Source organism: Oryza brachyantha, chromosome 7 (genome assembly GCF_000231095.2).
Source record: "Oryza brachyantha chromosome 7, ObraRS2, whole genome shotgun sequence".
NCBI classification, from domain to species: Eukaryota; Viridiplantae; Streptophyta; class Magnoliopsida; order Poales; family Poaceae; genus Oryza; species Oryza brachyantha.
In genome coordinates, this window is record NC_023169.2 from 17,995,875 (window position 1) to 18,023,798 (window position 27,924).

At 40.0% G+C, this 27,924-nt stretch overlaps 5 protein-coding genes and 1 pseudogene across 7 annotated transcripts; 2 read left to right on the forward strand and 4 right to left on the reverse strand.

Annotated features, from left to right (window-relative positions):
* Nucleotides 1-271: 271 nt before the first annotated feature.
* Nucleotides 272-1,671, reverse strand: LOC102722788 (annotated as a pseudogene).
* Nucleotides 1,672-4,111: 2,440 nt separating this feature from the next.
* On the reverse strand, nt 4,112-5,972 carry LOC102723072 (momilactone A synthase-like). Its single transcript, XM_040525958.1, has 2 exons — nt 5,890-5,972; nt 4,112-5,115 (listed from the first exon to the last, which is right to left on the reverse strand). Exons 1-2 carry the CDS (start codon nt 5,910-5,912, stop codon nt 4,323-4,325), a joined length of 816 nt encoding a protein of 271 aa, XP_040381892.1. The 5' UTR covers nt 5,913-5,972; the 3' UTR covers nt 4,112-4,322.
* A 1,437-nt stretch (nt 5,973-7,409) lies between these two features.
* On the forward strand, nt 7,410-8,959 carry LOC121054928 (momilactone A synthase-like). Its single transcript, XM_040525955.1, has 2 exons — nt 7,410-7,478; nt 7,626-8,959. The coding sequence occupies exons 1-2, from the start codon at nt 7,447-7,449 to the stop codon at nt 8,521-8,523; spliced, it is 930 nt and encodes a 309-aa protein (XP_040381889.1). The 5' UTR covers nt 7,410-7,446; the 3' UTR covers nt 8,524-8,959.
* Nucleotides 8,960-12,107: 3,148 nt separating this feature from the next.
* LOC102699523 (momilactone A synthase-like) lies at nt 12,108-13,659 on the forward strand. Of its 2 annotated transcripts, none has more exons than XM_040525956.1 (3): nt 12,108-12,191; nt 12,296-12,385; nt 12,629-13,659. In XM_040525956.1, exons 1-3 carry the CDS (start codon nt 12,160-12,162, stop codon nt 13,434-13,436), a joined length of 930 nt encoding a protein of 309 aa, XP_040381890.1. In that variant the 5' UTR covers nt 12,108-12,159; the 3' UTR covers nt 13,437-13,659. The 2 variants fall into 2 exon arrangements, with proteins under 2 accessions (XP_040381890.1, XP_040381891.1); XM_040525957.1 differs by having other exon boundaries at nt 12,172-12,191; nt 12,268-12,385.
* A 1,317-nt stretch (nt 13,660-14,976) lies between these two features.
* LOC102722508 (superoxide dismutase [Cu-Zn] 2) lies at nt 14,977-17,265 on the reverse strand. Of its 2 annotated transcripts, none has more exons than XM_006658012.3 (8): nt 17,115-17,265; nt 16,481-16,568; nt 16,293-16,394; nt 16,105-16,200; nt 15,916-15,947; nt 15,736-15,811; nt 15,507-15,560; nt 14,977-15,190 (listed from the first exon to the last, which is right to left on the reverse strand). In XM_006658012.3, the coding sequence occupies exons 1-8, from the start codon at nt 17,172-17,174 to the stop codon at nt 15,168-15,170; spliced, it is 531 nt and encodes a 176-aa protein (XP_006658075.2). In that variant the 5' UTR covers nt 17,175-17,265; the 3' UTR covers nt 14,977-15,167. The 2 variants fall into 2 exon arrangements, with proteins under 2 accessions (XP_006658075.2, XP_015694798.1); XM_015839312.1 differs by lacking the exon at nt 17,115-17,265 and adding an exon at nt 16,949-17,059.
* Nucleotides 17,266-20,008: 2,743 nt separating this feature from the next.
* On the reverse strand, nt 20,009-27,821 carry LOC102699801. The gene is made up of 16 exons (XM_040526092.1): nt 27,717-27,821; nt 25,723-25,811; nt 25,484-25,621; nt 25,284-25,408; nt 24,915-25,190; nt 24,614-24,741; nt 22,800-22,945; nt 22,503-22,559; nt 22,312-22,383; nt 22,173-22,238; nt 21,964-22,083; nt 21,744-21,871; nt 21,393-21,668; nt 20,906-21,036; nt 20,502-20,543; nt 20,009-20,427 (listed from the first exon to the last, which is right to left on the reverse strand). The coding sequence occupies exons 2-16, from the start codon at nt 25,799-25,801 to the stop codon at nt 20,343-20,345; spliced, it is 1,869 nt and encodes a 622-aa protein (XP_040382026.1). The 5' UTR covers nt 25,802-25,811; nt 27,717-27,821; the 3' UTR covers nt 20,009-20,342.
* Nucleotides 27,822-27,924: the final 103 nt, after the last annotated feature.

The following is a 27,924-nucleotide window of genomic DNA, read 5'->3' on the forward strand; positions in this document are numbered from 1 at the left end:
GGGAGGTGCATGTCTGTGTTGCTGGCCAACCAGCCACCCGTGTGTTTTGATCGATTATACACACGTTATTAGAGTGTAATTAGTACATTGACAAGAGCAATTTCCTAAGGTTTTCAGAATGACCATTTCCCTATTACAATGGGACATGTGAAAAATTCATTAATTTAAACCATTTTAAATTTTCTTCTAATATGTTTTATTTCACGGATCCTTTTAGAGCTTAGAGAATAAATAAACCATGGAAAATCACAGCACAAAATAGACTCCTCCTTATTCAATTATTTTGCATATTGCAACATACTCCCTGCTTTGTCCAAATATATAACGATATTTTTATTATAGATTTAAAGTACAAAAGCTGATCTCATCTGCAAAAGACGTATGTCTCATGAAAATTTGATTTGGTTCAACAAAATAGTATCTCGAGAATCGGAATATCATGGTAGTAAATCGTTTTCTATTATTGGATCTAGCTGAACATGATATATATTGATAGATCTAACGATAAAAAACGATTTGGTATCCGGAGTACCGATACCTCGAGATACTTTTTATTGGACTAGAGCAAATCTGATGTCTCGCGTCATCTTGCACATGTCCACAGTGGTGTACAAGAATGAGCATCTCTACGCTTTGGGCGTTTTGAAGAGCTTGCCCACCGTGAAGCCGCAGTCGACGACGAGGTTATGGCCGTTCACGTGCCTGGCCTCGTCGGACGCCAGGAAGACGGCCGCCTTCGCCACGTCCTCCGGGTCGATCAGCGGGCCAGCATCCACCTGCTCCATGGAAGCCGCCATGGCGCGCTTGAGCTCCTCCAAGCTCATCCCTAGGCTGGCCTCTTCGGCCATCCTCATGGCCAGCGGCGTGGCGACGCCGCACGGCGAGATGGTGTTCACCCGCACGCCGTGGCGCGCCAGCTCCCCGGACACGGCGCGCACCACGCCGAGCACCGCCGCCTTCGACACGCTGTACGGCGTCGGCCCCGTGCCGCCCATCACGGCCGACATGCTCGCCGTGAACAGCACGCTCCCGCTCCCGCGCGCCACCATGGCGCGCGCGGCGTGCTTGGCGGCGGCGACGGCGGCGCGGGCTTTGACCGCCATGACGCGGTCGAACTCTCCGAGGTCCAGGGAGGCAAGCGGCGTCGGCGCGGCGGAGCCGAGGACGCCGGCGTTGCTGTAGAAGACGTCGAGCCTCCCGTGGCGCGCCACGGCGAGGTCGACCGCCGCGGCGACCTGCGCCTCGTCCTTGACGTCGCAGCGCGTGTACGTCGCGTCAGGGCCGAGCTCTGCGGCGACGGCGTGGCCGAGATCGTCCTGGACGTCGGCGAGTATCACCTACGCGCCATTGTTGATGAACTCGGTCGCTGACGCCTTGCCGATGCCGCTGGCGGGGCCGGTGATGACGGCCACCTTCCCGGCCAACCTGCATCGATCGATCACCCATGATCCACACTTTCGCATCCTTTGGCAACATCATGCGACACCAAATGATCTGAATCAAACGTAAATGAATTACACAAACCTCCGATGCATCGTGATTCCCCTTCTCCGATCAGGAACAGTAAGTTGCTAGATGATCGGATTTCGCTGCTCGGTGGTGAGCCAGCGAGAGAGAATTTATCAAACTATATATATCGGAATTATCAATGTTCTATGTGGGTCCAATGAAGAGTTTATTGCTACCAAATTATGATGGTTCCTCTTAACCAAAAAAATGAGTGTATTAATGATGCCAAAATCCAACCAGTACCACACGCTGAAATGCTGAATAGACAAACTAACAACCAATCCTTTCAACGGACATGCAAGTCTTCATTCAACTTAGTTTGTCTGAAAACAAAGACTTATTTTTTAGTCTCTATTTTGGACACTAATTTAAAGTATTAAATGTAGACTAGTTATAAACCCATTTCATAACCTTAGACTAATTCGCGGGACGAATCTATTGAGTCTAATTAATCCATGATTAGCCTATGTGATGCTATAGTAAACATTTGCTAATTATGAATTAATTAGGCTTAAAAATTTGTCTCGTGGATTAGCTCTCATTTATAAAATTAATTTATTTATTAGTCTATATTTAATACTTTAAATTAGTGTCAAACATCCAATGTGACATGGACTTAAAAATTTTAGCCCTATCGGAACACCCTTTATTTCACGTAAACTAGGCACGTACAGCATGGAATTAATGGACTTTATCAACCTTTAATCAAAGTTGATGACGTTTACACTGTTTTTCGATGTTTTAACATGGCTCGAAATCAATTTATGCTTGGAATTTCAGATCATTGACAAATTTTAAATGTCAACAATAAATTTAATCAAAATTCAGTCAGAATATGTCAAAAATATGATATTTCTTCTATTTCACGTAACATTGTCTAGATTTATATGTGTGGTAAGAAATCTATACACATACATAATATATATATATATATATATATATATATATATATATATATATATATATATATATAGATAATAATCTATACAAATCCATTTGCAGATTTAAACAATTTGATCACAAATAGAACAAAATCCAAGACGAAGGTGAAGATGGTGCCTGAGAAGAAGTTGCGTTGATCATCCTCAACTCGAATCTAGAGTACCCGTTTATCTGCACAGAGGGAGTGGTTAAATATCTTTCAGAAACTGACAAGAAAAACACATGATAGAGAACATATGGTGTACTGCTTCCTGCGAAGACTTCCAGTCTATCTATACAGTCATTTATTTTAGAAAAAAAAATTCCACTCTATCTATACAGTGGAAGTGATTTGCATTGATTTGTTCAGAGTGTGCTAACACCCAATTTTTTTTCCTTATGCTTATATATCAACATTTGAGTTTTAAACTTTAGTTTGTAGTTGGTTTTGAGTTTTTTTTTCCCAAGTTTTTTTTTTCAGTATTGACTCGTTGGTTTTGAGATTTTTATTTCGAAGTTTATTTCTCAGCATTAGCCTTTAGATCACTAAGAATATGTTTATAAAATTTTATTTATAAATTATTTCTGTTTGTAAGTATGTCGTTTGACCCAAACCATCACCGCCTAAGTATTTTTTTAGTGAGGAAATAGTATTATTATTATTATTATAAAAAGACAAAAAAAATTAGTGGGTTTACTGTTAGAACGGTACCAATTGTGTACTGGTAGAGATGGAGTAAAGGAGGTCCACACCGACCTACAATGATGTGACATTGTCCACACACACAGTAACACTTTGCTCACCTTGTGTGTATTAGCGGCAAAAATGATAATAGTCTTCCTTGTTGGGCTAGGCCCACGCTAAGCCCACGCAAAGTAAGAGCGCTGTACATAGATTTCACAGGAAAAATCATTTGGACAGAAGCGGCCTCCTTTTGCAAACACTTCTAAACTCTGCAGTCCCAAAGGACCTACGAGAGAGAAGCCATATAAATGTGTCCCCCTATACTCCTCCATCCTAAATGTTTAACGCCGTTAATTTTTTTATATACATTTGACTATTCATCTATTCAAAAATTTTATATAATTATTAATTATTTTTATATTATTTTCTTTATTATTAATATACTTTTATTCATATATATAACTTTACATATTTTGCAAAAAAAATTAAATAAGACGAATGATCAAACGTGTATAAAAAAATCAATGACGTCAAATATTTAGAAACGAATGTAGTATATGATTTCTTATACATGGTAAATTATTAGTATTTGTGTTTATTGTGAGGCCTTCTCTGTACCATCATTGTCGGTTCGTACGTAGAGGGAGTTGGTCCCCTTAACGTCTATAAAGCCATGCTCCGTCACTAGACGTTGTTGACGATGTAGACAGTATTGGACATTTGGACTGGAGCTGAACGCTAATTTCTCTTGCATTATGTGGTTGGAGATTGTTAGTTGTGACACGTTTAACACCTATATATTTTCGCTTCAGATTATAAAAATTTAAATTTTGGGTTTATAAGCGTAATCAGAAATGAAAATATGATTCTGATTTAGAGTTGATTTTAGAAGTTTTTTTCATCAAAATTTAGTTGTAGACCTTTTAGATCTATAAAAACATGTATATAAAAGATTTTATTTATAAAAATATTATTCGTTTGTAAATATGTGGGTGAAAAATCCAACAATCACTAGTGTGAACCAAGCTTGCTTAATTTGGATATCTGCGTTTAATCAGACTCAGGTCATCTGCGTCCAAATCCATACATTTATTCGTTCGATAGATGATAGTAGCAGAATTCTACATTTCACAAAATGGTAATTGAGACAAATTAAACTCCAAATCCTCGATTTTTTTTCTGTAGCAATGCAGATGACTTCTTGAAGTCAAGGCGCCGGGAAGTTGAGGCGCTTCCCGACGGTGAAGCCGCCGTCGACGACGAGGTTGTGGCCGGTGACGTACTTGGCCTCGTCGGAGGCCAGGTAGACGGCGGCCATGGCGATGTCGTCGGCCTCCAGCGTCGTGCCTTCCAGCTCGTTCATGTCCTTCTGGATGACCCGCTTCACCTTCTCCGCCGTCGCCCATGGCAGCACGTCGCCGAACCCGCGCATCGCCAGCGGCGTCGGGATGCCGTGCGGCGAGATGGCGTTCACCCGCACGCCGTGGCGCGCCAGCTCGCCGGCGGCGGACCGGACCACGCCGATGGCCGCCGCCTTGGAGATGCTGTACGCGTGGGGCACCTCGCTGCCGATCACGCCGGCCACGCTGGCCGTGCAGAGGATGGATCCGCTGCGCCGTGGCACCATCACGCGCGCGGCGTGCTTGACGCCGGCGATCACCGCGCGGGCGTTCACCGCCATGACGCGGTCGAAGTCGGCGAGGTCGAGCGTGCCGAGGTGCCCCAGGGAGGTGCTCGTGATCCCGGCGTTGTTGTACAGGACGTCGAGCCGGCCGTGGCGCGTCACGGCGAGGTCGACGGCCGCCGCTATCTGGGCCTCGTCGGCGACGTCGCAGCGAGTGTACGCCGCGTTTGGGCCAAGCTCCGCAGCGACGGTGTGGCCGAGATCGTCCTGGACGTCGGCGATGATGACCTTGGCGCCATTCTTGATGAACTCCTTGGCCGTCGCCTCGCCGATGCCGCTGGCGCCTCCGGTGATGACGGCCACCTTTCCAGCCAACCTACACCGGCAAATACAAGTCTTTTGAAATCATTTGTCACCAAAAAGTATTCATATTTAAACTTTAACAACTTATTCTTAAGCAGTAATATTAGAAGTACTACATCCAAGAGCAATTTTATAGTCTTTGGGTAGATACCAAGAGGTATCAAAATTTTAGTGTAAAATTTGGTACTAAATTTTACACTAAATTTTGGTACTAAATTTTGATACTTTTGGTACCTCTTAGGTACCAAAAAGTACTAAAATTTTACACTAAATTTTTGGTACCTCCTCGAGAACTATAAATTCTCTACATCCCATTAATAATACATGACTTTCTATAATCAAATGAATTATCTTTTGCCTAAAATTGTTTATACTAACGACAAATATTAAAGACCGGAGAGAGTACTTCAAAAGATGCCACATTGATTATCGAAGTGCAATTCATCCTAAACGTACTTAAGTATTCATAAACACTTCCTCTGTTTTATAATATATAATATAAGATGTTTGATTTTTTTCTTCTAATGTTTGACCATTCATCTTATTTAAAAAATTATGAAAATATTATTTATTTTGCTTGCCACTTACTTTATTATCAAAAGAACTTTAAACATATCTTTGTCATTTTTTATATTTATACTAAATTTTTAAATAAGACAAATAATCAAACGTTATAAAAAAATTAAACATTTTACGTTATAAAACGTAAGTAGTATCGGTTATTCCACATATACAGAGTTTAGCAAGAGAATGAATGAAGAAATAAAGAAGGAATCTCATGGCACACCTCTGAACGGCGGCGCTGTACATCCTGCCTTGTGCTGCTCTTCTCTCCGTCGATCACCGGCGGCGAGCTCTTCTGCCTCTGCGATGGCCATCCCCGGCGACGACGTTCTTTAAATAGGACAATACCAATGCCATCGCCTCCCCAGTCCCCACGTTTCTCATGATGAGAATGGGTTGGGTCCCTCAGTCATTCCAAGTCAATATGGGCCCTGCTTCTAGAATGTGTACATAGCAGTCAAATACTAATTGATTATTTTTTTTTTGAAAACGATATATTTGTAAATAAAAAAATAATTTATTGATAAAACTTATATATATATTGATTTAAAAGCCATGGCTGAAAAATATTTAGGTGAAAAACATTAAAATGAACTATATATTTAAGGTTAAAAATAAATATTGGTTTATAAATATAATAAAAACGAAAAGATAGGATTAGTTGAAACCGCTTGTGTAGAATTGTTCCCAGTGTACATTCACGGGAGGCGTTAATCTCGAGGCACTGAAGACTTACAAGTCAACTTGGCCGTTAGGTGACTTATTGGCTAGGAAACGGGCCTGGCAGGCCACCGAGGTCAGAACCGGCCCAATTAATATGGGCCTCACATAAGCCGAACTCCCAGAGCAAGAAAATTCGGACTCTTTGTTGGGCCGCCGGTAGGTGAATACTGGGCCCGGCGTGGGCCTCACGAGGTGGAAGAGCTTCGCGTCAGGACCGGCCCAACAAGGAGGAAAATCATATATGAATCATTTGAACTAACCAATGTCATATAAAAAAATAGGAGGGAGTATCCCTTCGTTTTAGATTATAAGACTTTTTATCCTGCCTAGATTTATACGTGTGCTAATAAATCTAGACACACATATAAAACATATACATTGAGACATGAGTGAATCTAGATAAAATTAGAAAGTCTTGTAACCTGAAACGGAGGGAATATACAGAAATGGGTGAAGTGTTACTAGTGGACAATGTCACACTATTGTAGGTCGGTGTAGCCCTCCTTTGCTCCGTCTCTATAGACTATAAGTACCCAATTGTTGTTACCGTTCTAACAGTAAATCACTAATTATTCACTCTCCTCTTTTAGTCTTGTGTTATGCTTATGACCCAAATTTTAAATTTTCAACTATAAATTTGGAGATGACTTTGAGTTTTTTTTTTCACCGAAGTTTATGTTATAATTTTGACTTTTAGAACTCTATGAACACGTATATAAAAGTGTTTTATTCGTAAATTATTTACCATTTGTAAATATGCCATTTGACATTTTCTTTCAAAGCATTAAAGACGACCTTTTGAATAATAATACTATTTGCCCCCTCCAAAAAAAATACTCAGCACACTCTGAACAAATCAATGCAAATCACTTCCACTGTATAGATAGACTGGATTTTTTTTTTCTAAAACAAATGAGTGAAAGTTATACACCATAGGTTCTCTATCATGGTTTTTTTTTTTCAGTTTCTGAAAGCTATTTAACCACTCCCTCTGTGGCCTGTGCAGATAGACAGGGCACTCTCGACTCGAGCTTTGAAAGCGAAGCAGCTGTTGAGGATGATCAACGCAGCTGGGCAGCATCTTCTCAGGTAGTACCATCTTCACCTTCCTCTTGGATTTTGTTTTATTTGTGATCAAATGGTTTAAATCTGCAAATGAATTCTTGTGATGTTTAATTTATAAATTTAAAAGAAATAAAAAACCTTTTTTTTTGGATTTTTCGTACGTGCACATAGGTGTTGCAGGGGGAGGAGCAGAACTGGTCGCCGGATGTTTCTCTCCGGCATGGCCGATCGATTCTTCTCCACGGCGTCGATCGCCAAAAGGTTGGAGGGAAAGTTGGCGGTGATCACCGGCGCGGCGAGCGGCATCGGCGAGGCGACGGCGAAGGAGTTCGTCAGGAACGGCGCCAAGGTTATTATTGCCGATATCCAGGACGAGCTCGGCCGCGCCGTGGCGGCCGAGCTCGGGCCGGACGCCGCCGCGTACACGCACTGCGACGTCACGGTGGAGAAGGACGTCGCTGCGGCCGTCGACCTCGCCGTGGCGCGCCACGGCCGCCTCGACGTCGTCTACAGCAACGCCGGCATCGGGGGCGCCGTGCCGCCGGCGTCGCTCGGCGCGCTCGACCTGGACGACTACGACCGCGTCATGGCCGTCAACGCGCGGTCGATGGTGGCGTGCCTCAAGCACGCGGCGCGCGTCATGGTGCCCCGTCGCCGCGGCTGCATCCTCTGTACGGCCAGCTCGACGGCGGTGCTCGGCAACCTGGGCGCGCCCGCGTACAGCATGTCGAAGGCCGCCGTCGTCGGCATGGTGCGGACGGTGGCGAGGCAGCTGGCGCGCGACGGCGTGCGGGTGAACGCCATCTCGCCGCACGGCATTCCGACGGCGCTGGCGACAAGCACCATCTCCGAGATGTTCCCGGCGGCGAGCGCCGAGGAGGTGAGGAGGATGGTGACGAGGGGCATGCAGGAGCTGGAAGGGGCGGAGCTGGAGGTGGAAGACGTCGCCAGGGCGGCCGTCTTCCTGGCGTCCGACGAGGCCAAGTTCGTCACCGGCCACAACCTCGTCGTCGACGGCGGGTTCACGGTCGGCAAGGACTTCCCCCGAAATCCTCCGGGATCTCCATGATTTCCACGACTGATACGTTACAATAAAATTTTATTAAAATATATTATTAACATATTATTAAAATAGAGTTAATAAAATAATTTGATATATAAGTCTTAGTTATTTTTGCTTTTTCAAAGAATAATAGGTAATTGATGTTGAGATAGATGATATATTTACCATCATCCACCGTTATCACTGCTCCTCTTCTCTGTATAAGAGCATAGATCAGCTTATCTAAGTCTTTGTCGATGCATTGAAAATTCGGCCATGATTGATTTCGATGACTGCTCCATTGGATCATTTATCACTGTCAACTGTTGCTATCCATATTTTGCTTGGCCAGAGTTGATTTTTGGTTTGTTTTTTTTTTAACCTTTGGAGAACATGCTCGCATGGTGCATGCACCTGAAGAGGCAATGACTAGTGGAGTAATGACATGTCTCTTAAGTCTTATCCTACTTTTCTTAACTGAAACTATCCACATGTTATATAAGTTCTATATTACAAAACATTATAGTCTGTCTAGATTCATCCATGTATATATTATATATATATATATATATATTTAGATTTATTAACATATAAATAAAAATAAACATGACTAGAAAATCTTATAGCGCGAAATGGAGAGATTATGTTCCAAACTCATCGGTTGCTCTTCATGCCAATTTAAAAAACCAACGTCATGTACGTCAATTATTTGGATCGAGATGATTGTTTAGGGGTGTTTAGATTGAGGAAATTTTTGGTAGAAGTGTCACGTCAAATGTTTGACCGGATATCGGAAGAGGTTTTTGGACACGAATGAAAAAAAAGAATTTCACGGCTAGCCTAGAAACCACGAGACGAATCTTTTGAGTCTAATTAATCCGTCATTAGCACATGTTGATTACTGTAGCACGTATAGCTAATCATGGAGTAATTATGCTCAAAAATTTCATCTCAAGATTTCTTCATAACTGTGTAATTAGTTTTTTGATTCATCTATATTTAATGTTTTATTTAGGTGTCCAAAAATTTGATAGGATGCTTTTGGAAAAACTTTTTGGGAACTAAACAAGGCCTTATATTGGTCCTCGTTTCCCTAGTTCTTTTGAAGCGTAACTTTTCACTTTTCTGATGGTTTATTTTCATCCCCAAAAGCTATAAGCATAGATACTTTCTACGGTTTCATAATCATTGATGCTTTAGGTAAGGTTAAAATCAAATTATTAGAACTTTGACTATGAATAATTTCAAAATGTTTATCTCGAAGACCAATAAAATATGAAAACGTAGGACAAACCCGCATCAAAACCATCTAAGAAGTAGATCCACAGAGGTATCAATAGTGAAGTGATGCTCTATATTTGGTGTGATGACCCATCGACAGACCCATCTTGACTTGCCCCGTTGCCGCATATTATAACACTTTATGATTTTATCTAGATTTATTCATGCATCAATGAATATATGCGTCTAGATTTATTAGCACACATATAAATCTAGGTAAGATCAAAAAATCTTATAACGTGGAATGGATGGAATATCATATTTTTGACAGATTCCAACCAACTTTTGATAAATTTATTGTTGACATTTAAATTTGTCAAAAATGATCTGAAATTCCAAGCATAAATTGATTTCGAGCCATGTTAAAACATTTAAAAAGATTGTGAAAACGGATCGGCTTCCATCAACTTTGCGAACCCTGGGTGACGGCTTCCAAAATTTGAATAAAGGTTGATAAAGTCCATTAAATCCATGTTGTACATGTCTAGTTTACGTGAAATAAGTTGAATGAAAACTTGCATGTCATTTGAAAGGATTGGTTGTTAGTTTGTCTATTCAGCATTTCAGCGTGTGGTACTGGTTGTATTTTGACATCATTAATACACTCATTTTTTTTGGTTAAGAGGTACCATCATATTTGATAGCAACACAAATCTTTGGAGTGCTAATACACTCTTCATCCGAGGCACATACAACACTGATAATAATGGACATGGGAGGAAGAAAATACAAGGGATACGCAATAAACATATTACAACATGCACAATATAGACAACTGCAACTTTAGTACAAATGGAGTGCAACTTCTTGCTTTCTTTATTTTTTTTGTTAATTCAGTAAACATATAAGCATTTTTAGGATTATATGCATCATATTTTCCCCACATCGGTGAGGGGAAAAAACGGTGTACCTTCTGTAAGTTTATTTTAGAATGATATTTTTTTTCACAACAAGAAGGAAAACAATTATAAGTATGAGTTATTGAGTATTTATAAATGTTGAAAAAAAAGGTGATTGACGGATAAGCAAAATTCAATGAATTCATAAATAGACAACGTAACTGTCGATATTATGTAGTCATGGTAGAGAGGTTCGTGAGGGACTGGTTGTTTAGCAAATGTGTTTAAGGAATTAAGGTTATGATAGCTCAACTTTTCACAATACTCATGGAGATAATTTTTTTATTCAGCTTATCCGAATGTATAATAGTCCTACTCATGTTAAATTGAATACTCCCTTCGTTTTTTTGACGCCGTTGACTTTTTATCTACGTTTGACCCTTCGTCTTATTAAAAAAAATTATATAATTATTGACTATTTTATTATGATTTGATTTATTACTAAAATAACTTTAAGTGTGATTTATAATTTTGTATATTTAGACAAAATTTTTTAAAAAAACATAGGGTCAAACATAAATCAGAAAGTAAACTACGTAGGAAGTAACATTTATTGCTATATCTACCTTGTCGTGTATGCTTCATTTTTTTTTTCATGTAATCGGGCTTGCCCCTCCTGGCGTCTCAAGTTAATTAGCTAGATCCTCAAGTTGCGTTATAGAAGGGACATTTGCTTGCCCACCTAACAAGCGAGAGTAGGTAGCGTCTTAACGATGCCTGGTATGAGCATGTTGTGTATGTGCTTGATCACCTATATTTAGCACAATAATAATCTATTATTAGACTAAATTTGAAAATACTTCATTCTTTTTAAAATATAAGATTGTATGTTGTTTAGAGATATTAACGTTAAAAATACTGTGGTGCATATTGTTAAATAAGAGATTGTTGGAGATAAAACAAAATTCGAATGGGGTAATTGCTAGGGTGAGTACTATAAATGTTTATATTTTAGAGAAAAATAAATTCTAGACATGCTTATATTTTACTATGTTTGTTCTAAAATTGAATCATGTACCAAAATATAAACATTCTGGACACTATTCACATTTCTTATCCATCGCTTACCTTTCAAGATCATTCCTATTTAACCCTCGTATGCTCATTCATATTCATTTCTCGTTTATTAAAGGTCATCCTAGTCTTTTCTTTCTCATCCCTAATCTCAATAACATTTCTAGAATATTTAATATAGACTAATTAGATGTTAAAAGATTTTATTTAGTTATTTCAGTGATTAATTTTTGAATTGATTAGATTTACTTTCTAAGCATCTGATTGGTTCTAAAATCATTTAAATGGTTGAAAGCATATGAATCAATATAGATTATGGTATAAAATTTTAATAATAGAAATACCTATATTTTGAAACGGATCGAGGAGTATTTAACTACGTGCCACTCCTCTACATAGAGGTGTCAAGTGTGAAGCGTTCGCTGCCGGCTGCCTAACGAAGAGGATCAGGAGCAGCAGGACGTGCAGGATGATCACCGCATCAGGGCAACTTCTTCTGAGGTTCTCATCCATTAATTCTGCATGCATCTTCTTCTTCTTCTTCTTCATCTCAATATTAATCTTAATTCTCCTGTAGAAATGAAACGCTGGCTCAAACTGTGCAGGGGAAAGAGCAGAGCTGCTCAGATGCTTCTTTCCTCCGGCTTCGCCGATCGCTTCTTCACGTCGGCGTCAAACTCTATTCTCAACCCAAGGTTAGTTCGGCCCCGTTATCTAATCCAGATTCGCTCAGTTTTTCACGTTCACGTTTCTCGAACGGTTAAACAGTATGTTTTTTGAAAAAAAAATTATATAGCGAAGTGATTTTAAAAAACATATCAATCCAATTTTCAAGTTTTTATTAAAAAAAATAATTAATCATATGGTAATGGTTTAGTACCTTTCCCTCGTATGGTTGTTAATTGCCACGCAACTGCATCTGCGTTTACGTTGTGTAGGTTGGAGGGCAAAGTGGCGGTGATCACCGGCGCAGCGAGCGGCATCGGCAAGGCGACGGCGGAGGAGTTCGTCAGGAACGGCGCCAAGGTTATTATTGCCGACATCCAGGACGAGCTCGGCCGCGCCGTGGCTGCGGAGCTCGGGCCGGACGCCGCCGCGTACACGCACTGCGACGTCACGGTGGAGAAGGACGTGGCCGCGGCCGTCGACCTCGCCGTGGCGCGCCACGGCCGCCTCGACGTCGTGCACAGCAACGCCGGCATCCCGGGCTCCCAGGCGCCGGCGTCGCTCGGCGCGCTCGACCTGGACGACTACGACCGCGTCATGGCCGTCAACGCGCGGTCGATGGTGGCGTGCCTCAAGCACGCGGCGCGCGTCATGGTGCCCCGCCGCCGCGGCTGCATCCTCTGCACGGCCAGCTCGACGGCGGTGATCGGCAACCTGGGCGCGCCCGCGTACAGCATGTCGAAGGCCGCCGTCGTCGGCATGGTGCGGACGGTGGCGAGGCGGCTGGCGCGCGACGGCGTGCGGGTGAACGCCATCTCGCCGCACGGCATCCCGACGGCGCTGAGCGTCGGCGGCGTCTCCGAGATGTTCCCGGCGGCGAGCGCCGAGGAGGTGAGGAGGATGGTGACGAGGGGCATGCAGGAGCTGGAAGGGGCGGAGCTGGAGGTGGAAGACGTCGCCAGGGCGGCCGTCTTCCTGGCGTCCGACGAGGCCAAGTTCGTCACCGGCCACAACCTCGTCGTCGACGGCGGGTTCACGGTCGGCAAGGACCTCATACGCCATCCTACTGCCTCTGCTTGAAGCTCAGCGATCAAATAAACTTCGTTACGACGCGAATATTGGTGCATGCAATACAAAAGTTTGTTATAAATAATGTCTTTAAGAAATTAAAATTGTTAAATACTGTATACGAATTAGATGATACCTGCACGTTGCTACGAGAAGGTTATGTACAAGTGAATGAATTTGAAAAGATATGCATGCCAAAGGAAAATAATGATTGAGCAAATAATGTTTGGTAGTTGGCAACAAAATAAGTTTTTTCTTTAAGATGACTTCAATTAATATTTTTGATATTGTGCTAACTCGTTAACCCATTCATATATGCGCTATGCCAATAACAATCATGCCAAACTAATTAAGCGCTTATTTTAAGAAGCTATTAATGAAGTATTTTAACTTAATAGAATAATAAATTAATTAAAAATAAGAGCAAATGCACACGAAAACAATCAAACCTGTTTGGAATGCTTAGGGATGGTCAATTTTAGTTTGTGGGCAAAACATTCTTAAAGAACAAAAGCAAAGGTTAGAAAATAACTATGAATAAAAAACCCTAAAATAAATTTCAAATTTAAGTTTTAAAATTTAAATTTTGGCTTATAAGCACAAGCATAAGAAAAAAGACATTTTTTTTTTGAAACGGATGATTATGACACAATCTGCTGATGATTTATCATTAGCTTGTAGTATTTACATTTGCTTCACCGTAGAAATGCATTTTCTGTTTAAATTCGAGTTTCCCCCACAACAGTATGGGTACCAATAAAAAAAATGATATATTCACAATAGATATCTGAAGCTTGAACCATAGTTGTCTAGCTGCTTATATCAAATGGCAAATACATGAGAAGCTAATGTATTAAACTATTAATGCCGTAGAATTAAACGATTTCAATTAAGTTGTGCAGAGAGATCAATATTCTTCCAGTTGACATCTCTCCTGTAATTTACGAATGATTATTGGTTTTAATTATATAGGATATACAGATTATCAGGCAAAGCTTAACCTGTCACGTGTCTATGGTAGCCTTATCCATACCTTAATATAAATGTGTGCCATGGTGCATTGGCTCTCTTACGTTCAGCATTTGCAATCACTGTTGCTATATGTAATCTGCATTTCCCTTCGTTTGGCCGGCACGGCGTTGTTGTTGGTGGTGTTTATCTTTCTGAAATGAGTTGCCTGTTGAAAATTCAGATTTGTTCCAAACTCATCGGCGGCTCCTCAACGAGCAAATTCGAAGGATATATATCTAGCTACATTTTATTACCTAAGTTTCACAACCTAGATTTAAAGTTGATTCGAAGTAACACTTAAATAATAAAATATGGACCAAAGTACAATTTACTCTCGATAAAACATGCACAGCACCACGGAAAGTTGGACGCAGATACACTGCAGTACCGCCCCAACTACGAGAGCAGCTGACATATGGGGCCAGGCCCACCTGTCAGTGCCACTGCAAGGATAAAGTTCTGTGCGTCGAAAACGTTACTGAAAAAATCAACGTTTTCATAGGCATCATACTGATTATAGGTTATGGGCGTGTAAAGCGCATCGAATCCACCAATGGTACTTAAAAACATGCACTCAAGTCAAACGACAGTACTGTGTAATGTTCAGACAATAGTGTAGCATCTAATCATCTATAACGGATGCAAACTGTGCACTGATCATACACACATCAGGTGTTTATTTCAACGTCCATACGATCGAACCTGAAACAACTTGTTGGAAAGTGGAGACGTCTATCCCTGGAGTCCGATGATTCCTGAATCAGAGAAGAATGATAAGAACAGATGGAATGGACGCGAGTTTAAATAATTCGCCAAGTGTAACAGTATATACGAATTACAGCCCCATCTTTTGCTTACGAGCATAAGTGAAACAGCTAATTAATGATTAAAAAATAATTTGTAGATAAAACCTTTATATATGTGTTTTTAGCGTTCTAAAAGCAAAGATGGAAAATAAACTTAGGTGACAAAACTCCAAAATCAACTCAAAATTTAAGTTTTAAAATTCAATTTTTGGCAGCATAAGCATAACCGAAAAGATGAAAACATAGATAGAACAAAGTCACCCACCGCAAGCAACACGGCCCCCAGCATTTCCAGTGGTCTTGCTAAGCTCATGTCCACCTGATAAACAATAAAAAGGTATTGTTACACAAACATTTTGTATATTAAATATTTAAATCTGAAGAAACATGGGCTTCATGTTTCTATCCAAAAAAAAAAAGATAAAAGAAGGCGCCTGACAAAGAATCATTCCTAAAGACATAAATGTATGATTTAAGTGTTCACTGTGCATTACCCTTGCCAAGATCATCAGGATCAGCATGGACAACAACAGCTCGGCCAATGATGGAGTGTGGTCCAGTAAGGGGGATCTGCCATTCCAAGAATGTTACTGATGTCAAGTGAACTATGTTAAAAACCTAACGATAAGAAAAGAGCCAGGTCACAACCGTTCGCAGAAATGTGTGTTGCCTACCTGGCTATCAGAGATATTGACATTAGCAACACCTGGACAGCGAATAATTGAACTGTCAGTGGTGGTATGCACGATAGTTACTTAAAACATTTGCTAATAAGCTACCAAATTTCCAGTCAATGCACAAAATATGTACTTCCCAAATATCAAGGAATTCAAGAGACACATAAGAGGCACAAACAATAGTACCATCAGCTCCAGCTGTTACATTTCCAAGATCACCACCATGACGGTTCTCATCTTCTGGTGCCCCATGTACCTTCCCAGTAGGATTGAAGTGTGGCCCTACAGTAGGAGCAAATAGCAATCTCCCCAGTAATAAGTACACCATAATCCATTTCTCCTGACAGACAAAAAGGGGCAAGAAAAGCACATACCGGTTGACATGCAGCCATTAGTAGTGTCACCAAGCGCATGCACATGGAAGCCATGTAGCCCTGGCCTGAGCCCAGAGACACTTCCAGTTACGGTGGTCACACCTAAATATGAAAACCGATAAATTAAGGCCAAAGAACGCAGATGGATAGAGCACAAGATCTCGCAGCAAAGCACGGTGGTGAATTACCATCTCCCTCCTGGGAGAAAAAGATGATGCCCTTGACACCCTCGCTGCTAGCGAGCACAGCGACAGCCTTCACCATTGTCTCTGTGTTCTGCAAAGAGGCCCAAATAAGCACAGGATATCTCAGTACGATTGTGCCATAAACTGCAACCAAATGTTTCAGACTTTCAGTACTTCAGGGCTCAGTATATCGGCACAATTCTCACACTCTATAATCAATATTAAACGCCACACAGGATTCATTCTAGCCATTTGTTCATCAGCATGTGGGTGGCTAGCTTTGCCACCGCAGAAACAGGAGATTCCCAATACTGTCATACTGTGACAACCTGAGAGGCCAGAAGCTCATACTGGAAATTACTAACTGAGCTACTCCAAAACCTCCAATCCTGGAGAGCTCGGCAACCTGTAGAACGGAACTAACACACGCACACACACATGAACCGCAAATTTAGCCATGGCCGAACCTACCAAACCCGCACCAGAACCGAAGCGAACGCCAAACCTAAATCCGCATGGAGTCCACGGATCCGGCAGAATCAGAAGCGGCGGAATCGGACGGACCATACCCACCCAGAATCCAGCGAGCAGAGGCGACTAGAACCCTAGAAGTTGGGGGTGATTGATGCGTACGTACCTCAGGTGACCCCTTCGACGAGAGGAGGAGGAGGAGAAGGTGATGTGCGCTCTGCAGCATGGACTCTGTTCCGAGGAGTTCTGAGGAAGAAGACTCGAGAACCGAGGACAACGCAACGCGGCGACGTGTTCCTCCGCACCGCTTTTTTTTATTTTATTTTTTTCCTCCAATTTATATGGTTTTATCCTTCAACAAATAAAATACTAAAATAACATAAAATAAGGTTTTACTAGTTCAACAAACTCTGACATTTCGTCGCCCCCTCTCTTCGAACTCGAAAAACATCATGCGAGAAAAAAAAAAGAAAAAACATGTGGCAACTAAAAAATAAAAAAAAAAACACATGTGTGAGAAAACCAAAAAAAATAAACGAAAAAAACAACGCATCGTATGTATCACTACGGAAAAACATTAATAGAGAAAATCCAGATGTGTGCGAAAAAAAATAAAATAAAATAACACGCATTCGAAAGCTAACAAAAACCTAAAAGAATCACGACAGATGCGAGAAGAAAAAACAAAACAATGCCGTTGCACCTAGGATGTGTTTGGCTATCCATCGATCTAACCACATATTCTCTCGTTTTTCGCGCTTATACTTTTCGAACGAGTGAACAGTATATTTTTCACTAAAATTTTCTATATAAAAGTTATTATCGCTGCCTCCGCCGCACCAGAGTTGTCCACAGGTGCGCCAGCAACCCTACCCCTAAGGCCGCCACAGCAACGTCATCCAAGCTCAATGCCACCAGCGTGTAATTATGCTACTTCGTTTTCTTGGTTTCATGAATGTGTGTGGAGCATATATTTATTGGGCTAATTCTCTCCATATGGGCCACTTTTCCCGCAGCCCACTAGTCCAATAAATCTGAATCATTGATTCATGTGCGAATGGGTGGTTGAGATTGTCTCAAGATGGGAAGAAAACCCTAACCTCCTTTGAGAGAGAGCAGTCAAGCAAGAACACAGGAGAGGAGAGGAGAGTGGAGGAGGTGTGCATATTTCCAAAAGCTTTGCACACTTTCATGGGTAAGTCATCTAAAACCTATTCTAACATGTAATAAAGTGACCCAGCCAACCATAGTCCTCTGTCAGAGATCGAAAGCAAATAGCCCCATCTTCTCACTTCTGCTTATGTTTACAAGCTAAAATTTAAATTTTCAACCTTAAACTTTCACGCCAAAAAGAAGGCAGCTACGTCTGAGCTAAACTTGGATATGGAAAAGAAAACGTGTGGTGTGGCAGCATGGGGATGTCAAAAGAAAAGGGACGGAAGTTGATTTTGAAGATTTTTTACCGAAATTTATTTTACAGCTTTGGATATTAGATCGCTAAGAACACATATGTAAAGATTTTGTTTATAAATTATTTTTTGTTTGCAAATATACCATTTGACTCATTTCGGCACACGCAAAATCGAAATGGGTTTGCAAGTAATAAGTAAAATATCAATTTTCCAACTAATATAAATGGGTTCTGGTTTGTTCCTTTTTGGTAGTTCACAGTATCTTTTCAAAACTGTTTTTATATATACCTGCTAGTTTATAGCCTCCTATCCAATTCAAGTTGGGTATGTGTGCTCCATTTGTCAAAAATATAACTAATTCTACCGTTCAATTTGTCCCCAAAATACAGTTACTGCTTAACCTACTGTATTATTTTAACCGATCACAACATCTTTTATTAAATTTCCCTATATACTTTCTTATCTAAATGAACCATAATCATGTCCCATCATTTAATTTTACTTTATATATGTTCTCCCCTGTAAAAAAACACCAGAAGACCTTATGTTTTAGGACTAAAACCTAGTTTAGTTCGTGAAAAGAAAAAATTTTGGTTGTCACGTCAAACATTTGACTGAATGTCGGAAGGAGCTTTTGGATACGAATGAAAAAACGAATTTCATAGCTTTCCTGAAAACCGCGAGACGAATTTTTGAGTCTAATTAATCCGTTATTAGTACATGTTGGTTACTGTACTTATAGTTAATTATGGACTAATTAGGCTCAAAATATTTGTATCACGATTTCCCCCTAACCATGTAATTATTTTTTTTCATCTATATATTCGTCTCACGATTTCTCCCTAACCGTGTAATTATTTTTTTCATATATGTTTAATGCTTTATTCGGGTGTCCAAAGATTTGATGTTATGTTTTTTAAAAAGATTGAAAACTAAACGGCCCTGAATGCTACCCTAGCTTTATTGAAGGGCTAGACAATGTACAGTGTAACAGTACATCCATCCGTATATTTTTTGTACTAGAACTAACTTTCAGCTCATGGTTATCCCTACGAGATAAGCTGCTTGTTTTCTGTACATATGAATGAACAGTGTAACAGTAAGTCGTTACGTGACTAGCAACGTTTCGTCCATAATATAATTTTCATAGTATACATATGAATGAACAGTGTAACAGTACTTCATTACATGGCTAGCAACGCTACGTCCATCCGTACTTCACCGAAAACTATAATTTTTATAGATCACGACAGATGCGAGAAGAAAAAACAAAACAATATCGTCGCACTTAGGACATGTTTGGCTATCCATCCTTCTAGCCATATATTCTCTCGTTTTTCGCGCTCATGCTTTTCGAACAAGTAAATGGTGTATTATTTATGAAAATTTTCTATATAAAAGTTATTGTCGATGCCTCCGCCGCACGAGAGTTGCCCACACACGCACCAGCAACCCCACCCCTGAGGCCGCCGCCGCAACGCCGTCCAAGCTCAATGCCGCTGGCGTTAATTATGCTACTTCGTTATCTTTACTTGGTTTGATGAATGTGTGTGGAGCATATATTTGTTGGGCTAATTCCTTCCGTATGAACCACTTTTCCTTAGCTCATTACAGCCCAATAGTCCAGTAAATCTGAACAATTGATTCATGTGAGAATGGATGATTGAGATTGCATCATCCTTTGAGATGGGAAGAAAACCCGAGCCTTCTTTGAGAGAGCAAGTGAGCAGCCATTTGAGAGTGAAAAACATAGCCAAGCAAGAACACAAGAGAGGAGAGGAGAGTGAAGAAGATGGGCATATTTTCAAAATCTTTGCACACTTCCATGGGTAAGTCATCTAAAATTTATCTAAAATTTATTCTAACATGTAATAAAGTGACTCAGCCAACCATAGTCTTCTGTCAAAGATCGAAAGCCATTCGCCACTCCAAAGATGATAGCAACTAGGTTCAGTTCAAGACTAGATAGCCATGGCGATAAATTAATATTTTTCATATCTAGGAATCTCTATCTTTTCTGGCTCGGAGAAAGAAGGATAGTGCCAGCGTATCTCAGGCACAGGCCACCTGTTGTTGAACAAGTCACTGAATTACTTATGTGAGCAAATAGAATTGAGCCGCTGCATAGAAGAAACATATACCTGTTTCTGTTTTGGTTGTCCATAGCCTCAGCAGAGACATCCCTTCAAGAAGATGTAAAACAATTCAGCATCCAAAAATAATTAAACTTTAGGCTAAAGCTGATACAGCAGTCTAATGTGGTCTGGTATCCATTCTAAGAGGTTTTAGGATAAGCCAGCCAAGTAAGAGTAGCTAAAATTTGAAGCTTTTGAAGGGGACCAGAATCTTGCACCAACAGTTGTTCAAGGTTCAAACAAATTATCATATCTCCAAATAGTACGAAACTACACAGTGCTGAAATTATTTAAGGTGTGTGTGCAAGATAAACCAACCAAACTGGCTATTGATTTTACAAAAGACGAATGATCACACAAAGTCATAATTGTAAAAGATACATAGGTCTACATAGACATAGGAGACATACCCTTTTCCATCAAAATAGCTCAATAATTCCATGATTGTATCCCTTGGTAAATAAGGAGTCCTTTTCCTACGGTAGAAGTTCATGCCAATGAAAGTCCCATGAAAATCAATCAAGGGCCCTCCAATCCCAGCCTAGCACAAAAACAAAGTAGCACATATGAAAAGATGTTTTGAATGCCTTACACATGGAGTTTCGCAAAAGCGGGGCCATTTGGCATTACCAAACACAGTTGTTCGTTTCATTGCCATTTTTCAAGTCCTACACACCATGTGTCAGTGCCATGCACTCATTTATTTCTCAAACCTTGGCTAAGGTGTGGACGTCAATTTTGACTAGGTTTGGTAAGCAGGCATGGCAATGTTTGGTAGTATTATATTTAAATTGTTCATATTGTAAATTGTAATGCAACAACTTGTTTCCATATAAGAAAATTAAAGCCTTCTTTTGCAAGGGGAAAAACAAGACTTCAAATCGGAGATTAGTATACCTTACTGATTTTACATGTGGAAACCATAAGTTTTTTGCAGTCAAGTTTGCTTTGCTTGTCGGTCAATACTCCAGCTGTGGCCATTAATTTGCCTGAATTGAAGATACGTCCTATGGATAATACCTCCTTACCAGGCTCAATTTTCCCTGGATCATGAAATTCTTCTGTACGAAGACAACGGTAACCTCTGATGTTGACAATAGCAACATTATAATGCAGATTGTAGTGTTGCAATGTCCCTATAGTTTGTTGTTTGTTTGGAAGGTGTACAACAATCTGCAAAAGTAATGTGAGGATTCGTTGACCGGTATCTCAAATCAATAAGCACAAGGAGTACAATACAGTACTAACCTTCAAGTTATCATCCACTTTGTTTTCGTCATCAGAAACTCTAACCAAACTTGCTGAGGTCAGGATCCTTGTGTTGGATTCGTTGCAGCCTATAAATATTCCTGTGCAAGCAAAAATCCGTTCTTCTCCTAAAAGATCATAATGAATCAGAGTTAGTGATGAAATAGAAAAAAACAAACGAAAATGCAATGAGATTATAAGTTTATAACAATACGATTACCATTGAATGAAGCAAGGGAGACAACAATACGGGACATGCTTGAAGCAACCTTTTTTGTGAGTTTACTCCAGATATCATTGGCAAATTCATGTTCAAAAGTATTAACCAAATGCATGCCTCCTGGTTAACGAAAAGTAGTACCACAGATTAGAGTGCTGGAATTACTGTCAAACTGTGTAATGCAAAGGAGTTGTCAGCAACAAACTCACCATCAAGGACATCTGGCAAGGGATAACTTTGAGCAATTAGATCCCTCATTAAAGCTTTCTTAAATTCTGGTGCAACAAACTGAAGTGATTAATCATCATGTGTTAACAATGGTAGGCAAATTTAGAAGCAATGACTCACCATCACCATCAGCAACTGGCAAGAAACTCGACCTTCTTTTATCAAAAGGTTTAATCTCAATGGGTGGTTCTTCTGGAGAAACAAGGTGAAACGATTAATAAACATTTGTTAGTAACGATCAATAATTAACATAAAACATGATGACAGCTTTTGCAAGATAATTGCATTAAAAGTGACCTAGCTTGATTCACCTTCTGAATCACTAGAAGACTCCTGCTGCTTATTCTCACCTTCCACTCTGGAGCTACCTAAAATAGAAAAGATGAGAATGAGCAGATTGGATAAACTGAAATCCTCAGGTAAAGGACATAATACTAAATTCTCATTGAGAACATCTATGTACGTTCGTACAGACAGGTAAAGAATATAAACTCAATCATGCACAAATGCTGACAAAACTACAAATGATAAATAGTTTAAAATCAATGATGATGGCCTACTCGACAGGCAACGTCACAGTTGAGTAGTCTTAAGGAGTTTTTGCACACCAAAACGATTCTGGCAATTGTCAAAACGTCCTGCTAACAAGTCTCCCAAAAAGGACCCATCGCTTGTAGGAGATTCTGGTATCTCATTTGTGCTCCTTGCACTTGTGCTACCAGGTTTCTTAATCTTACCCCTGCAGTATAACATACTAAACTCATCAAGATTAGTTACCGCAGAAAGGTGAAACGGATAAGGACAATTAACATTCTATATTCATTTTGTAGTCAATGATATGGTCAAATGATGTCATTCATGTTTTATAACAAAATGGTGAAAGATTGATCAACCACCAAATGATAACATGTAATACAGTTAGCATGGTGCAAAGAGCTAACAACTCCATGCAGTCTAGGTTGTGGGTTAGTCTCCCCATCATGCAAGCAGAGATTTTCCTTTTGGAAAGCGGTGAGGATCCCTGGACAGCCCAGCGAGCACACAGCCTCTACGAGAGCAGTTGAGCACTATGTGCCTATGTTTCGCTTCCCTTTGAATCCATTATTCAACTTAGGCATAACCTTTTCTTTTGCCACAATGTATTTTACCAGGCACCACAAAAAAATCTGGTGGTCAGTAAATTTCTGTCAAAATGGCCACGATACTCCAAATCTAGTAAAAGGCAACTGTAACCGTAAGACATGCTTGACAGTACATGTGATCTAGATGGATGGAATTGCTACTTCTTCAGCTAGAGATGTCAGAAGGAACCAGATTGTTGTCAATGGATGCTCTCTGATGCAAATAAATTAACAAATGTAACAAGCTGGGATATTGGGGTAGCTCAAAAGGTTTTTTTCCGCTCAAAAAAATGTCGTGCATTATCTATTATCACAAATACGGATTGTTTTGAAATTTGGACAGATATATGTCTTCAAAATACAACTTTGACCACTAATTTTCAATTGTAATTGTAATATATTTTTATCACTCGACAAATTTGCAGTAGTACGAAAGTACTTTTTGACATGAATCTGCGCATATGATTTTCACATACCCAACCTAAAAACTTAAATATTTATTGACACTTGAGTTTCAAAAGTTGGGCCAAAGATATATCCAAAACAATAAGTATCTGTGACCAGAGGGAATTTATATACTTTTTATATAATAATTACGAGGCTATGAACTACTGCTCTTTACTTCGTTTCATATGATTACAGATCGGTGTTCGATTGCATTGAAGTTCAGCCTTGAACTAGTTCTCTGTTAGCACAAAAAAGGGAAACAAAAGTATTCTGGGACTAACCTCTTTGCTAGTTGTACTCACTTTTCTAACATATGTAGCCCAGTAACTAACATATTGTATTCTTATCAGGAAGTTAAGTTAAATATTTTACTAGCTTTTCTTGTATAACAAAGGCTCTATATGATTTACAGGAAACTTACAGCAAAGTCAACTTATAGGAAAGTCAACGTTTAATCAATATGATTTACCTCTCAGGGAACATGCATGTCCTTTTTTTTCACAGAACTAATGAGGCTGGTGGAATGGGCTTAGCCAATTTGTTTATAAATGTAATCAGTGTGGCTGTGCCAACATTTAAAACATGAGGCTGATAGTTCAGTATGACCATTTTTAAAAGCCAACACTTGGTGCAATCCTAATTTATTTTTTCTTCCGAAAAAAACTTATTCCATGTGCACTGCAACCAAATGTCAAGTATAAAACAGTGATGTGAAATAGGAAAACAGAAGCTTTTTTTTTTTTTTGCCGGGAAGGCCGAAAGGGCGACCATCCAATTTCAGGAAGGCTGAAATAGGAAAACAGAAGCATAACAAGGGGAAATGAGAAAACATAGCTGGCAGTAAAAAAACATACTGAATTTTGAAATTCTCCAGGCATTTGATAATAGTACTCATTGGCAGGAATGGTGTCCTTTCCTTCGAATAAAAGTTCATGCCAACAAAGTTCCCATCCAAATCAACAAGAGGCCCTCCAACCCCAACCTAGAAAAGAAAATGAAGATGCTATGAGCCTAGCACAGAAAAAGCAATACTAGACAAGAATTATAAAAGAGAAATGCAACTTTAATGCCCAAAAGAGTTAAGTCCATATAATGACAGATTCAATCATATTCATTTCCACGACACATGAATGTAAAGAGAGGTCAGCAGGGCACCATGGTGATTTCACATGTGGAGATCATGAGTTCTTTGCGATAAACTCCACTTGGATCATCCATCAGCATCCCACTTGTAGCCATTAATTTGCCTGACTTGAAGCAGCGGCCCACAGCAACTACCTTGTTGTGAGACTCAAATTGCAGCTGATGCTCAAGATTTATTGCTTGAAGACCAGGGAAGAACCTGGTTTCGACAACAGCAATATTGTGTTGCAAATCATAGTCTGCAAGCCACCCATAGGTAACTTGATTTTTTGGAAGGTGCAGTTCAATCTGTAATAGTAAACAAAGAAAAATGTTTACAAAATAATAATCATATCATGACATAAGCAAGCGATAGGGAGGAGATAAAATAGCAGAACTTACAGCCACAAATGGCATGATCTTGCTGTCATCATCAAAAGATCTAATCAGGCTAGCCGAAGTCAGGCATCTCATGCCATTTTCATTTCTGATGACTATGCCTGTGCATGCACAATGCATCGTAGCTCCTGCACAAAATCATTATTTCCATCATTATGATTGATGGCCTGATACAAACTTTAAAAACCAACGCGCATAATCACCATCAAAGGAAGCCAGCGAGACAACACTTTTAGATAAGTTTGACACAGCTACTTTACTCAGTTCACTCCATGCTCCTTGACCAGAACTCCTTAAGTTGCCAAACCCCTCTTCAAAAAATTTATCCACGTGCAATTTTCCTAGATAAGGAAACATTGCATAACATTATTGTGATTGTTTTAACAAAGATGTGTAAGTATGTTCAGGAAAGGGACAACCAGTTAAAATTTAAACCAATTACTCGTCTTTCCACTATTTTTGCAAGCCTTCTTCCTTTTCTTTGACCTTGTTGAGCAATCACCTCTTAGATTACCTGTCATCTTTTCAAACCTGAACCACAGAGAATAAAATTGTAACAGTGAGTTACCATTAGCAGTCAATTATGATTGTAAAAGCATTGCATAAGCAACTCAGCAAATCGGTAAACTTATTCCTTGATATGTTTAGGAGTCTTTTCAACATAGTTATAAATAAAACTGACTACCACTGCATGCATATATATAAAAAGCAGAACATCATTACGGAGAAGCCCAAAGGTAACTAGGCAAGAACAGATGTGAAGAACAGTTAACCACTTAAATGAAACAAAAAATAACCTGTGAACTTGGCAAACGTTGAAGCTCCAACAAACTAACCCAAAATGTCAAAACATTCACGGAATTGAAGGTGTGAGGTGACAAAACAAAAAAGAAAGAAACAACTTCGATCTTCATCATAACAAGTCTGCCTGAGAGAGATGGAAGGCACTACACGGACCAGTCCATATTCAACAGAAGCGCAATTCCAAGGAACCACTAGCTAAGTTCTAAGACAAAGAAAAAATAAATACATTTGTTCATTCATTTACTTTGCCTTGCTTTATATCAACTAAGTAGACTATCCCTGAATGGCATTACTTTAAGTCATCAAATTTGTGCTTTTCTTCCCCCAAGTTGATTTTTTTTTTCTTTGAAGAACACATTCCAGGGCACCAAAGAAATATAGATGAAGTTACCCACAAAGAGAAAAGCCCAGGAGCAAGAATCAATCGATATATTAGCACACCAGAAGAAGAATTGCGAGCTCAGTCTAAGAACTTGTAACTGAGATTAGATCATAAACGAAACCTACGTGTTTACAAGGTATATTGGTCTCGAACAGTTCAACGTGAGCAGATGAAGGCACATGACAGTGAGGGCATGGGAAGGTGCCACTGGTGGAACATCCAGATTCCAGATATAATGATAGGGTTGAATCTGGTGAACAGGGCTGGGGACAGGTTCTACTCTTTATACCTTTTCTTCGCAATATGTTCTAATCTTGATCAGCAAAAGTCTCACACACTAACCTAGTGCTGTGATCATTCCAATCAACAAAGCCTGCCGTCCATCCACTCATGCCAATCTTGTCTTGGTCAGAAAAACTAATAAGAATTCACGTCCAAGAGTTTGGGGCCCACTGTTAGACAAGAACAAAGCTGCACATCCTTTATAGGTAACTAATAATAATATTTCCTTGTGCTATTCACAGAATTACTAGTCTACAATATGCAAAAAGATATCTCTGATAATTGCGCTTTATATTGTTCCATATACATAGTTAAATTAAGATGACTCTACCAACCAGGAAATTCTCTTTTACAAGCCAGCAAATAAACAGTGCACAACAGAATGACACATCATTTAATGGTTCACTCTTCACTGCTAACTAGTTGGTTCTTCCTAATTAATTTCCTTTACTACTTTGGTAAGATGCAATGCATAATTTCAGAACTTAGCAAGAAATCTAGAGCCAGTTAAAAGAGAAAACATACCACAAAGCTACTGGAAACACACTACTCTGTACATGTCTCTGTGGTTTAATAATGGCTGAGTACACCCTTTGTTGGTGTAGAGGACGGCTAATCCATTATCTAAAAAATGTCTCTGTGGTTTAAACATAGGTTGCCGTCATCTCTTGAATCTGGACCTTGAATGACAGTTCGGAAATAATAAAATTTTGGCACGTGTGTTTGCAATTGTGCAATGTATAATTTTTGAAGTTGCAATGCATAATTGCAGAACATAGCAAGCACGCTAGAGCCACGGAAACAAAAAAAATCAAAACAAAATCTATTCGAACGCCGCACCCCCTGGAACGATCCGGATCACATCTCTCACGATTGATGCGGAAGGGGAAGGAACATCGGGATATCTGGGAGGAGGAGCAACTTGTCGAGCAAACGCATGGAAGAATTTCTAGGGTTTGGAGGCATACCTTCCGTGCGATGCCGCCTGCTTCCCCCGGCCGTCCGTCGCCTTTGCCCACTGCTCCCACGCTGTCCGCCGCCTCCGCCTTCCGTGGGACGGAGAAAACGGACGTGTAAATGGTTATGACGTATCTTTTCCCTCTGGTTATACTTATAATCTGACTTTTGGATTAATTTTTAACCGTTCATTTTATTATAAAAATTTACGTAATTATT

What these genes read in the sequence shown, in the direction of transcription:
- LOC121054928 (XM_040525955.1), top strand. Translation starts at nt 7,447, where the DNA reads ATGATCAACGCAGCTGGGCAGCATCTTCTCAG. An exon ending in GCTGGGCAGCATCTTCTCAG is followed by an intron (nt 7,479 to 7,625) that starts GTAGTACCATCT and finishes ACGTGCACATAG; the next exon opens with GTGTTGCAGGGGGAGGAGCA.
- LOC102722508 (XM_015839312.1), bottom strand. Translation starts at nt 17,044, where the DNA reads ATGGTCCGTCCGATTCCGCCGCTTCTGATTCTGCCGGATCCGTGGACT. An exon ending in TCCTGATGATCTTGGCAAGG is followed by an intron (nt 15,561 to 15,735) that starts GTAATGCACAGT and finishes ATTGTTTATCAG; the next exon opens with GTGGACATGAGCTTAGCAAG. An exon ending in TGGGGGCCGTGTTGCTTGCG is followed by an intron (nt 15,191 to 15,506) that starts GTGGGTGACTTT and finishes TCTCTGATTCAG; the next exon opens with GAATCATCGGACTCCAGGGA.
- LOC102723072 (XM_040525958.1), bottom strand. Translation starts at nt 5,912, where the DNA reads ATGTACAGCGCCGCCGTTCAGAG. An exon ending in TACAGCGCCGCCGTTCAGAG is followed by an intron (nt 5,116 to 5,889) that starts GTGTGCCATGAG and finishes TTGCCGGTGTAG; the next exon opens with GTTGGCTGGAAAGGTGGCCG.
- LOC102699801 (XM_040526092.1), bottom strand. Translation starts at nt 25,801, where the DNA reads ATGACAGGTAATCTAAGAGGTGATTGCTCAACAAGGTCAAAGAAAAGG. An exon ending in GCCAGTTGCTGATGGTGATG is followed by an intron (nt 22,239 to 22,311) that starts GTGAGTCATTGC and finishes TTGTTGCACCAG; the next exon opens with AATTTAAGAAAGCTTTAATG. An exon ending in GACAACCAAAACAGAAACAG is followed by an intron (nt 20,428 to 20,501) that starts GTATATGTTTCT and finishes GTTCAACAACAG; the next exon opens with GTGGCCTGTGCCTGAGATAC.
- LOC102699523 (XM_040525956.1), top strand. Translation starts at nt 12,160, where the DNA reads ATGATCACCGCATCAGGGCAACTTCTTCTGAG. An exon ending in TCAGGGCAACTTCTTCTGAG is followed by an intron (nt 12,192 to 12,295) that starts GTTCTCATCCAT and finishes CAAACTGTGCAG; the next exon opens with GGGAAAGAGCAGAGCTGCTC. An exon ending in AACTCTATTCTCAACCCAAG is followed by an intron (nt 12,386 to 12,628) that starts GTTAGTTCGGCC and finishes TACGTTGTGTAG; the next exon opens with GTTGGAGGGCAAAGTGGCGG.